The sequence below is a fragment of the Leopardus geoffroyi genome, chromosome A2, assembly GCF_018350155.1.
Source record: "Leopardus geoffroyi isolate Oge1 chromosome A2, O.geoffroyi_Oge1_pat1.0, whole genome shotgun sequence".
Lineage (NCBI taxonomy): Eukaryota > Metazoa > Chordata > Mammalia > Carnivora > Felidae > Leopardus > Leopardus geoffroyi.
The window spans coordinates 122361502-122374776 of NC_059331.1; the positions used below are offsets into that span (position 1 = coordinate 122361502).

Here is a 13275-nt window from a genome sequence, read left to right on the forward strand (position 1 = left end):
GTGACTGAGGAATAATTAGAAATGACATATGCCTCTCAGTCATTGCTCTTTTTTTTTGAGCTTTGGAGTGGTCTCTGTAATTGTTTTAAGCATGAATATAAAAACAGTAGAGACAAATCTATAAAGGAATATGACAAAATCCAGCACTAAACGATATAAAATGTACCATGTTTGACAAACAATAAAAAAATTTGTAAACACATGAAAAAGCATGAAAACATAGCCCATATTGAGGAGCCCATATTCAGTCAGAAGAAACACCTAGAAGTGACAAACATGATGAATAAATACATAAGGATGTTAAAACAGTAATAAATATGCTTCAAATGCTCACAGATGTAAGGGAAAACATGAACATCTGAGGTGAGAAATGGAAATATATATATAAAGAGACAGTGGACATCTAGAGGCAGTTTTGCAAATGAAAATTTACCAAATGGGATTAACAGTAGATTAAACATCGCAGAAGGAAGATCATTGAACTCAAAGACATAGCAATAGAAACTATCCAAAAAGAAGCTATAGAAAAAAAGAAAGACTGGGGAAAAAATGTCCTTTGGATTAATATGAGGCTGTCTAACATATCTGTAATTGGGAGTCCCAGAGACGGTATACAGAGAAAATAGCTGAAGATACATACAGTTGCTCAGAAATTTCCAAATTTGTTACAAACAGAAAATCCAGATTTAAAAAGTTCAAACTCAAGCAAAATAAACACAAAACCACATGAAGGTACATTAGAATCAAATTGCTGAAAACCAGTCATGAAGAGAAATGTCCTTAAAGTAGCCAGGGGAACAAAGGCTCATTACATTAAAAGGAGCAAAGATAAGAATGCAAACCACAGCACAATAGAATAAAATCTTTTAAGGTGCTTAACAACCAAAAATCCTCTGCCAAGCAAAATACTTTCTTACAAACAAAAGCTGAGAGAATACATTGTCAGCAGACCTATACTAGGTGAAGTGTTAGAGGAAGCTCTTCAGGCAGAAGTGTGGAAATTAGCTACCAAAGAAATAAAGAGCTCTAGAAACAACAATTCACAATATGGGTAAGATAAAGGACATTTTATTTAATTTCTTTAAAAGATAATGTGCTGTTTAAAGCAAAAACAATAATGTATTGTGAAATTTACAACATATAGAAGTAAAATGTGTGCCGTTAGTAACTCAAAGGATGAGAGCAAAGAATTGGGAATATACTGTTGTAAGGTGCATATATTATATGTGAAGTGGCATAATACTATTTGAGAGTAGACTATGATAAGTTTGAAAAAATACATATGGTGAACTCTAGAGCAATTACCTGGAAAAATACAAAAACCAAAGGAATGTAACTAATAAACCAATAAGGGAGATAAAATAGAATAATAAAAAATACTCCAGAAGAAGACAAGAGGAGAAAAACAAAGAAAAGATGGGACAAATAGAAAGTAACTCATGAAATGGTAGCTTCAAATTCAGCAGTATCAGTAATTATATTAAATGTAGTTATCTAAACACTTGAATTAATAGCCATCAATTGTCAGACTAGCTAAAGAAATCAAGACCCAATTAAGTGCTATTTACAGGAAATTTTCAGTGATTACAATACACAAATAGGTTTAAAAGTAAAAGAATAAAAAATATTTCCCATACAAACATTAATCATTAAGTTAGAAGTGGCTGAATTAACATCAAAGTCAATTCAGAACAAGGGAAGTTAGTACGGAAAGAGTTACATTTCATAACGTTAAAGGGATCAGTTCATTAAGAAGGCATATTCTAACTGTATACAACTAAAAACAACCTCAAAATATGTAAAACAAACCTGACAGAACTAGAAGGAAAAATAGACAAATCCACAATTATAGTCAAAGATTTCTATTCCCTTCTCTCAATATTTGGTAGAGTAAGCAGACAAAACAAAAATCGGAGTTTAAAACAAAACAAAAACAATAGGAGTTTAAAGGTATAAACACTTAATCAACTTAATTGCCATTTATAGAATACTTAATAACCAAAGAATACAGGTTTAAAAATTTTTTTTTTTTTATTGAGGAGTGCAGAGAATGAAAGGGACCGAGGATCTGAAGCAGGCTCTGTGCTGACAGCAGACAGCCCGATGCAGGGCTTGAACTCATGAACCATGAGATCATGACCTTAAGTCAGCCGCTTAACCGACCAAGCCACCCAGGCACCCAAGAGTACAGTTTTTTAAGTGCACTTGAAAAATCTTTTACATTTTTTTTGTACAGACCTCCAACTAAGAATTGAGTTTTGCATTTAAGGAGTTACTTAAAAAAACAAAGAGTGCGAGAGACTGCATATGTATGGCCTGCAAACCCTGATATATTTCATACTTGACCCTAGACAATAGGCTAAGTGAAAGAAATCTGACACAAATATGCAAAACCCTGGGAAAGGTGAAACTAGTTTATAGTGATAGAAAGCATGTCACTTGCTGATTGTTGTGGAGGGGATTGAAATGGAGCCATGGAGCCTTGGGGTGATTGATGGTGGTTGCACGGTTACATACATTTAGTCAAAAGAACTAGGGGCGCCTGGGTGGTGCAGTCAGTTAAGCGTCCGACTTCAGCCAGGTCACGATCTCGCGGTCCGGGAGTTCGAGCCCCGCGTCGGGCTCTGGGCTGATGGCTCAGAGCCTGGAGCCTGTTTCCGATTCTGTGTCTCCCTCTCTCTCTCTGCCCCTCCCCCGTTCATGCTCTGTCTCTCTCTGTCCCAAAAATAAATAAACGTTGAAAAAAAAAAATTAAAAAAAAAAAAAAAAAAAAGAACTATCATACAGGGCACCTGGGTGGCTTGGTTGGTTAAGCGTCTGACTGGATTTTGGCTCAGGTCATGATTGTACGATTCATGAGTTCGAGCCCCACATCCGGCTCCACGCTGACAGCACAGAGCCTGCTTGGGATTCTGTCTCTTTCTCTCTCTCTTTGCACCTTCCTTGCTTGTGCTCTCTCTTTCAAAATAAATAAACTTAAAAAAAAAACTGTCGTTAAGATGAATGCTTATAACAAGTTGAAGATATGATTGTCCATTTCAGTAGGAAAATTTTAAAACATTCTGGTCTCCCAGAATTAACATTGCTTATGCTAAAACAACATCAAATCCCATTAAAATGGACAAGTTGGAGCACTAGTTAGATACCATTATTTGTCACAAACATGACCACTTCCTTTATTAATTATTCTTACGTAATGGGTATCTTTTTGCTAATTTCAGCTTTTTTATAACTGTTACCTACTCTACACTTAGACTGTACTCACAGAGAGAATATATGATAATGTTTATATAATGGAATTTTAATGCACTTAACAAACTTCAGACAAAATGGTAAAAATGAAGGAAATCAGTGAAAACCACTCAAAAAATGCATGAGATTATCAGTGCTACAGACTAGCAAAAACACAGTGCAACATGTGCCAAGTATACAGCTCCAAAGACAACCACACGAGGGCTCTCTTTTCCTGGCACCGAGCTGCTTGTGAGCCAAGATGAATCCAGACCAGTTATAATGTGAGAAATACCTCCTAAGCTGAAATACAGGTACTGCAATGAAGTGCTTTGTAAAGGTAAATTGTTATAACCTGAAATGGAAAGGGCAGATCTCAGGACCTGAACACAATGCAAGTCAGTGATTTTTGGAGGGATATCAGACAGAATCATTAAACTTCTTGAAGCTGATCTTCACCAACAGAAGTGTCAAAGTTTATTTTGGAATAGTGTGGAGGTTTTAAAATTACTTCCTATTAGATGACAACCTTGTCACTTTTGCATTAGTTGGAACAATAATGAGAACAGTGGTCTTTTTGCTAGCAGGCCTGTTTCTGACAAATTCATTGTAATTATTCTAAAACTGAATTTAAAAAAAAATTGGTTTGGGCTTTATTTTCATCTCAAAACAAAAGGAATTAGTCATTGGGTCACTTGTGGAATTTTATAAGACAAGTCATATTTTTGGGTGCTTCCTACAATATTATTTGGTGTCATTGTTAATATAATACTTAGTTTGGGATTCCTTATGAAATATTTTAAATTTGGCTTTACCTATTTTACCTGGAGAGTTGACCAAGCTGTATTACACTTAAAATGAAAACAGTATAGCAGTTGGTAAAACTCCTTTAAATTAAGGCATAAGGATGCATGATTTCACTAATGCAAGATGTGTTTTGTTTGTAGGGAATTCACTATTGAAACTGAGGGGAAAACATTTCAGTTAACAAAAGACATGGTCAACGTGAAGAGATTCCAGAAAACACTACATGGTAAATTTCTTAAAATAATTAAACACGGAGTGCCTGGGTGGCATAGTTAGTTAAGCATCCGACTCTTGTTGGCTCAGGTCATGATCTCAGGGTTCGTCAGTTCCAGTCCCATGTTGGGCTCTTCTGTCAGATTCTCTCTCTGCCCCTTCCCCCCGTTTCACGAGCATTCTCTCTCTCTCAAAATAAATAAATAAACAAATAAACTTAAAATCATCACAATCCTTGAAGTTTTTTTTCTTTAAGTTTTATGACATAACCATTTTACAGAAAATTTGAAGAGGAAAAATAGATCTTTAATGCTACAACCCTAAATCTGATGAATGTTTAAGGCATTATCTTTTGCCTTTTTAAAAAATTTAATTGTGTCAATATTGAAAAATAGTTTATAATGCCACCTTTATATTTCCTATGGCCTGAGATGCATATGAAGAATATCTCTTTGATGAAAACCATCTTTTTTTTTTTTCCTTCATTTTAAGGAAAAGTCTTTTTGTTTCTTAAGCAAAGGAGAGAACTTACCCCTCCTGTCTTTTGTGGCAAAATTAATCTGTTAAAAGTCATTTAGATTAATGATCTTTCCTGCTTTTTTAAAAGACAAGGAGATGATTATTTTTATAGAACAAATTATATGAATTGGGATATGAGTGTTTTGGAGAATATACAAAGGATGCTTATGGTTAATTGTGGCTGAGTAGAAGTTTCTGGAAACTGAGAGTAGTAGGTGGGTATTTGAAAAGATACCGCTAATGGAGAGAGTAGGCCTACTTTTCCATTTGTGTTTGGCCTGCCCTATAGCCAGGCTTCCGTGAGCTATAAAAGCAGTCTGAGCAGTGATGGGAGTAAGCAGGGGATACTTCTTGCTTTGGGGCTTTTTAGCCACCACTCTGGCGGCTGGTTCAGAACTGCACTTTACTGTTGCTTGGATGACCCAGATGGATGGGCAGAAAATACCTTGGTCATATTTCTACCATGTTACTCTTACTCTTTATCACAGACAAAAGAAACAGCCTCCCTTTTCCTCCGCATATGTGAATTTTTGGTTCTACTTATCTCCTTTCCCTTGAAACAAATTCTCTAAGGTTAAGCTCAGTTAACCTCAGTGCTTAGCAGTGTTTTCTTTGTGAGTAGTAAGTAATGAATACATTTCCTATGTGTACCACAGGTATAGCCTCACCCATGTGGGGTCTCTGGTAAATGTCTTGGATTGAGAACAGATTCCTGCGCAAACTTCTCTGAAGGCCTCTTGACCCCAGAACCTTGGAAGTACAATGGCAGTAACTTGGCTTTCTTAAAGAGTTCTCATCAAGATAGCAAGATAAAAACACAAAAGCATGTGATACTTGTTGTGTGTAGGAATTGTTTTTGTTAGTTTTGTCAGCTGTGGTGGTAGATCTTTGGTTCTAGCAAAGTCTTATAAAAGCTCGAGAGTTTTAATGTTTTCGGCAAGGCAAGGCAGATGATGGAGTAGCTGCTGTTGATCGTAGCTTACCAACTGTGGTATACTGTGGAAGGAATACTCTGGTACCTTGTGTCATTTTTATTGCCATATAAACAACTAAATTTGGTGAAAAACTTTTTCACTCCACTTTCACTCTTTAAAGGCATCATGTTTCCTATCAGCAAATAGTTTTAAGGAATGTTCTGCTTTTGTTCTGATGTACGGGAGCAGTCAAATCCATCCAGAATAGGTATTTTTAGTGCTAATAAGACTTGTTTAGAGAGGAGCTGCAATGCATTACGCAGGGTTTGAGAGAATGTTACTGGATTTCTATCTCGTTTGCAGTGGAAGAAGTTGTTCCGAATGTAATCGAACCCTCCTTTGGCCTGGGCAGGATCATGTATACGGTATTTGAACATACATTCCATGTACGTGAGGGAGATGAACAGAGAACGGTAAGTTGTGTTGTACAGTACACTATTCTCTTACAGTGTCAGAGAATGTAATTTCCTGAAGTACATTTTGAAGAAGACTCTGGATGATTGATTAATTACTAAATGTTTTAGTGATGTTAACATTCCTCTTTGCTTAACTCTTTACAAAGCAAAAAACTTTCTTATGTAGCTCACTTGAGCTTTAGGATGTGCAGGTTATTCTAGATGCCATTGTGTTAGTTGCCTGGTGCTCTTTATTCTGAGACAGAACATATTACTTTGGGGGAACTGTCTGTGTTGCATCAGTGGAAGATACTGGTACACGTTTTCAGAAAATTGGGAAGAAGGGGACGGCTCAGAGAATTTAGCCAAGCTACTTAACTGTATCTGTGCACTGGTGAAGTGTTAAAGGGAACTTTCTGAAACAGCATAAAATTGGGGGATTTGGGGGGTAAAGGTTCTCCTCCAGAGATACTGATTCACAGATCTGAGACCTAGGGATCTGTATTTTTTTTATAAGAACCCCAAGCGATTCTAGTGCGGGAGATTGACAGGTAGTAAATTGGGCAGTAACGTCCGCGGTACAGCCCTCCTAGCATTCAAGCTCTGCTAAGGATAAATGTTTCTAAGAAGTCTTCATTAACTCCCACAAGCTTTCTTTTGACCCTGATGCTTCTGAATCACTGCTCCATGCCTTCCACTTTATCTCTTCATTCTGCCTCCCTTCACCTTTCTTCCCTCGCGACTGCCTGCAGAAATTACACTCCTTTAATTTATAGGCACAGATTTCCAGGAAATCAATCAGAAGACTGGCTAGAGTGGAGAGACCGTGTGTATCAAATTAACTGAATGAAACAGTCTTACCTGCATGGCCATTCTGCAGCTGAGTGTACGTGACGTTAGACGTCAACTCTCTAGTTCTTTTTAGGACATTGAACCTTGAAGAATAGACTGATAAGTTCTTGGTGCCAGTATTTTAAAAAGTCTGATATACTCTTGGTAATAAGGCAGCTAATAAACTTACTATTTTGTTCTCTGCCCTCATTGCGTCTTCATTTCCTGACATTTGAGGAACAGCTTTTCATTCATTCAACAGAACCTAGTCTAGACACCAGACATGTAAATATAAGGCACGGTTATTCTTGAGGCATGGCAGCATACAGAAAGTGTTCTTTTTAGATACCAAGTTTGCTGCAAGCCTTTTCTGTTTATTTTTCTAATCAAAGGATTAAAAAAATCTTTTAGCTGTTCCTTTAAATATAACAATACGGATATAAGTAGGATTTTAGTAGAAATTTCATAAGAGCTGGGGCGCCTGGGTGGCGCAGTCGGTTAAGCGTCCGACTTCAGCCAGGTCACGATCTCGCGGTCCGTGAGTTCGAGCCCCGCGTCGGGCTCTGGGCGATGGCTCAGAGCCTGGAGCCTGTTTCCAATTCTGTGTCTCCCTCTCTCTCTCTGCCCCTCCCCCGTTCATGCTCTCTCTCTGTCCCAAAAAAAATAAATAAACGTTGAAAAAAAAAAAAATTTAAAAAGAAATTTCATAAGAGCTAAGCAAGAATAAATTAGTGACATGTTTTATGAATGGCATAGAGTACCCTCATGAAGAGAAATTTCAGTAGGTTCTGGGAAGCCAAAAATGTTTCTAAACTATTATCACATAGTCCCTTAATCAATTTTCCTATAAGTTTGGTATAAAAACATTGCCAGTGAGATTTAAAAAATTATTTTTCTATAAAGGCAGGTCCTCGCTTCTCTCTCACATTAAATAGAATTATCACAAGATAGAGGAGAGGAGGGGTGCCTGGGTGGCTCAGTGGTTAAGCATCCGACTCTTGATTTTGGCCCAAGTCATGATCTCACGGTCGTGAGAGCGAGCCCCACATCAGGCTTCACACTGAGCTCGGAGCCTGCTTGGGATTCTCTCTCTCCCTCTCTTTCTCTGCCCCTCCTTTGCTCTCTCTCTCTCTCTCTCTCTCTCTCTCAAAATAAATCAATAAACATTAAAAAGAGAGAGAGAGATTGAGAAGAGGGGCACCTGGGTGGCTCAGTTGGTTAAACATCTGACTTCAGCTTAGGTCATGATCTCACAGTTTGTGAGTTCTAGCCCTGCTTCTCTCTCTCTTCCTCTCTCTCTGCCCTTCGTGTGAGTCTCTCTCTACTCCTCTCTCTCTCTGCTCCTCAATCATTTCTGCCCTCTCTTTCAGAAAAAAAAAAAAAAGAAGAGGAATGTGAATGTTCTAGGATTTGGGCAGCCATGGAGTCTAGGGTTTACTTACAGCGGGATAGTCACAGTTGCTTAGCATTTAAATAGGCTTTTGAGGGACTTAGCTGGAACCCATGTCATTTATTTTTGTGGAACCTATTCATTCTGTGTTCCATATTCTTGCTTTGCCATGGACCTTTTATACAAATATTATTGAAAAATTGGTCAGCTCTTATTTCCAACTCAAAATGGTAGACTAGTTTGCCTTCCACAAAATATCTTTGCTTTCTTTATTTCTGAGTAACTCTGAAACCTATTTCAGGAGCAGTTTAGGAGGGTTGTACTTTTTATTATAGATATACAAAACATCTCTTTTTGTTTTATACTGTTTCTTTTGGATATACAGTTGTGAGGTAGTTAAGCTTGTCTGTTTTACCTGGTCACTAAGACTCATAGATCCTTTGGCTATGCTGAATTTTTTAAAGGACAGAATTGGATCTTGTGTTTTGGCACTCTTTACTATTTGATGATTTAGAGGGAAGTTCCACAGAAAGAAGTAAGGCTTTTATGTGGTACCAAAAAATAACCATCTTATATAGTAGCTTTCTGTTTTTTATTTTATTTTTTGATTTTGAGACAGAGAGAGAGAGAGAGAGCGTGCGCGCATGCATGCGCATGAGGGGAGGAGGGGCAGAGAGAGAGGGAGAGAGAATCTTCCAGCAGGCTCTGCACTGTTGTGGGGCTTGAACTTAGGAACCGTGAGATCATGACCTGAGCCAAAATCCAGAGTCAGATGCTTAACCGACTGAGCCCCCCAGGCGCCCCTATGGTAGCTTTCTGAATGCTTCACGTCATTCAGCTTTTTATAACAGACCTGTGAAGTAAGGAGAGCAGATGGTAGATATGTGCTTTTTAGATGAAGAAACCAAGATCCAGAGCTCACTAAGGCGGTTCGAATTCAGAGCTGCAAACCAGATCCTTCTGGTTCTATCTTGTCTTCTGTCTTTTGTCACACCGCTTTTCATGTCATGTTTTCTGGTATTTTGATAATGAAGTTTGGACAGTGATGTTTATAAACTAATGTATTTGGATGTTCTTCTTTTTAAACCATGTAGTTCTTCAGTTTCCCTGCTGTCGTAGCTCCATTCAAATGTTCGGTCCTGCCACTGAGCCAAAACCAGGAGTTCATGCCATTTGTCAAGGAATTATGTAAGCAAATCTAATCGGGTAATCTCCAGGAGAACACTGTCAAGTAGACTCAGTTTTAGGAAGTGTATCTTTTTTTCAGTAAAAATACATGTCGAATAAAGAACACATCTAAGTGATTTTAGCCTCTGCTCTTACTTCTAAGAGATGGATGCTTGTTCAGGACGTTTTCTCCTAGCATTTGAGTTAGGGTAGGACCCAAGTGTCAGATTTGAAATATCCTTGCTTCTCTTCTTGACCTCAGTGCTGCTCCCTCCATCAGGGGCTCCTAGTGAGTGTTAACAACCCGAGGGGGTCTGCATCCACTGGACCCACAGTACTGAAAGGGCTCCTCCTGGCCCTCTGGCAGTCCACTTATTTCAGAGTTGGGAAATGGGAAGAGTTCATTGAGTTGCTTGGGGTCGTACAAGTAGAGGTGGTGGAGTCTGGACAGGGCCTCCTGGCCTTGGCTTTTGATTGGATACTTGTTGCCCTGCAGCTGTTTGAGATGCAGGTAGGTAGGACTGAGGGGTTGGGCTCCAGCAAGCCACGTAGGAAACTTTGGGGATTTTTCTTTCTTTTGCAACTGTTACTTATTGCTCTCTTGTCTCGGTTCCTTTTATAAGTTTCCTGAGCTTGTATGACGACATTTAGTTGATATTGGGACTTTCTCCATTTTTTACTTTTAATTTACTGTATTTTGGACAGCGGAAGCCCTGACCAGGAACGGCGTCTCTCACAAAGTAGACGACTCCTCTGGGTCCATTGGAAGACGTTATGCCAGGACTGATGAGATTGGTGTGGCTTTTGGCATCACCATCGACTTCGATACGGTGAACAAGACCCCTCACACGGCAACTCTGCGGGACCGAGACTCCATGCGGCAGATTAGAGCAGAGGTGGCTGGCCTTCTCTTTGGCTTTTTTTTTTTTTTTTTTTTTTAAATTTTTTTAATGTTTATTTATTTTTGAGAGAGAAAGACACACAGAGTGTGAGTGGAGGAGGGGCAGAGACAGAAGGAGACACAGAATCTGAAGCAATCTCCAGGTTGTGAGCTATCAGCCCAGAGCCCAATGCGGGTCTCAAACCCATGAACCGTGAGATCACGACTTGAGTTGAAGTCGGACACTTAATTACTCAGCCACCCAAGCGCCCAGACATTTTAATCTTAGAAATGTGTACTGGTGCCTTCTGATTTGAGCTGGATTTTGTTGTATTTATGCTCCCCCCCTCTTTTTTTTTCATTTGAATTTTAATCATAGGCTTATATCAGAGCACAGATTCACAAATCCCCTTGGTTTAATTATGAAAATGCCGTTAACAGTTATCTAATATTTTATAACCATTTGGCTCACTCTGGGCTCATTCTCCAGCAGTTTGCTTTTATGTAGCTGTTTGTTTATTTGGGCAAGAGAAGTATGATCCCAAGTGGTTGCTTCCATAGTTTTATTGGCAGGCTTGGGTGGGGGTGGGGGGCTTAGACATTTTATCTTTATATCTCTTTATAAATGTATACATGTGTATGTCTAAACTTTTCCTGTTAATCTATTCAAAACAGCCAACAATGGTTCAGTAATTTTACTTAATGAGAAGGGATGATAGGGATAATAGGAAAAGTATGAAAGGGGAAGGAAAGAACAGCCACTTTGACAACTGCCTGACTCCTTTATTAATTTTTAGCAGAGGTTTTATTTAGAGTACGTATTGTGTGCTCAGCTTGCTACAGAGAGTTAATTGGGAAAACAAAAGTAAAAGACTGCTTTTTTTCCACAGGAGTTTATAGTCTAAGTTGTAAGTCCTGCATTTCTGGTTTGTCTTTTTACAAAACCAGTTCTGGCTACTCTGGACCTACATTCCCATCTGATAGTGATTCTCAGAATGGGGTCCCTGGACCAGCAGCCTCCACATCACCTGGGCTTTTGTTAAATAAGCAAAATCTTCACCCCAGACCCGCTGAAACAGAAGGGTGGGCTGGGAGGTTGGAGATGGATAGAGGGTGGGCACGACTGTTCCAACGGTCTGGCTGATTCTGATGCACGTTCAGTTTAGGAACTTCTGCCGTGTGGTAGCCAGTGTTTGGGTATGGCGGAAGAACAGCTGGCCCCCTTGGTTGGGGCTCTCCAGTTTGCCAGTCTCCGCTCATTCGTGTTCCTTGACGAGCTCCTCTTCTTAGGGTTAAATTTAACACCTGGAGTAGCTTCAGGTGACACAAATTTAGAATAATTAGGAAGGGCTCTGGGGGAGGATTGAGTTATCCAGGGGGAGCCGGTAGACATTCCGGGCTGGGAGGAAAAGCATGAACGCAGGCCCGGCAGAGAAGTCAGTATAGTTAAGGAGGCTTCCGTGAGAGTGACGAAAAACATTCTGTGGGGACCAGTTTGTAGAGGGACCTTGTCATTAGTTAGACACTGATTTGGCTCTCCTGAGTTCAGGGTGAATTTTCTTTCTGACAGTCTACTCAAGTCGGTTGATTCTTGGAATTCTCCTTCCTGTTACTGCAGGTCTCTGAACTGCCCAGTGTGGTCTGCGATCTGGCCAATGGCAGCATCACGTGGGCCGATGTGGAGGCCAGGTATCCTGTCTTTGAAGGGCAAGAGACTGGTAAAAAAGAAACAATCGAGGAATGACGACAGTTTTGGCGACTTCTGACCACTTGCCCTAATTGAAAAAAAAAAAAAAAAAAAAAAAAAAAAAAAAAAAAGCTCTTCTCATGTCCACTTGATAAACAGCATCGCATTTGCTCCCGGGGACTGCATTTTATCCTCAGTGGCTGCCTGACCTTACCCCACAATTAAAGTCGAAGGAATTCTGAACAAACTTGTAATCCATTTGCTCATGTGTCTGCACTTTGAGTAGAGCTGTTTTTCCCACCGTTGGGTAGACATGCTCATGCTTAATGTTAAACACAGTTGATACATGTTTTTCAATTAACGGCCATATTGGGGTAAAAGTTACATACCATAAAACGCACCAGTTTTAAGTGTCCACAATTCAGTGACGTTTATTTAGTGTATTTTAGAGTTGTGCAGCCATCGCGGCAATCCAGTTTTAGAACATCTCCATCACTCCGGAAAGAAGTTACATGTGCACTTAGCATCACAGTTCATTCCCAGCCCCGAGCAACCACTTGTCTACTTTCTGTCTCTCTAGATTTGCTGTTCCTACTCTTTCTCTTTTTCTGAGAAAGCGATGCATTGTGCTAGAGAGACAGCATTCCCTAAGCAGCTGGAACAACGACGAGGAGAAGCCGAGGTGGGGATGGGCGGCAGGGACGGTGAGGGGAGGCACCTGCTGCTGTGGGGGTGCAGGGTGCCAACCATGATGCTCTGCGGACAGAAGATGACGCTCTGCTAGGTCTCCGGGAGGGAACACGTTGGCAGAAACCTGCTATTTTAAGGCGTGCTTGTACTTGGCTTCTCGTCGAACCCCTGATGCTGAAGGAGCCCCACCCCTCATGCCTGACTTGGCATTCTTCACCATCCCGGTGATGATTCCGGCTGGGTGGTTTGGGCTCAGCTTTTGAGGGACTTTACTCATGTTATGTTTTTGCACAGAACACTCAGAACACATATATTTATTTGTCAGGAAGATACTCAAGGATGTGTGAATTTGAACAACTCTTCCCAGGGTTAGGACTTTGTCTAGTGTCTCAGCCTCCTCTCAGACAGTATAGGGCAGGGGTGGGGTGATCTCCAGAATGTTGCCTTGGCCTTGGGTGTGAAGAACAATTGAAGTAGTGGATCCCCCCCGC

General features: G+C 39.9%; 1 protein-coding gene across 1 annotated transcript in view; it reads left to right on the forward strand.

Moving 5' to 3' along the window:
* The window catches only part of GARS1 (glycyl-tRNA synthetase 1), a 46232-nt gene extending 33891 nt beyond the window's left edge, over positions 1-12341 (forward strand). The window contains exons 13-17 of the mRNA XM_045495215.1: positions 4179-4264; positions 6048-6157; positions 9455-9548; positions 10233-10423; positions 12026-12341. Of these exons, the coding sequence (XP_045351171.1) occupies positions 4179-4264; positions 6048-6157; positions 9455-9548; positions 10233-10423; positions 12026-12151 (607 nt within the window). The 3' untranslated portion in view covers positions 12152-12341. The remainder of the gene's footprint in view (positions 1-4178; positions 4265-6047; positions 6158-9454; positions 9549-10232; positions 10424-12025) is intronic.
* Positions 12342-13275: the final 934 nt, after the last annotated feature.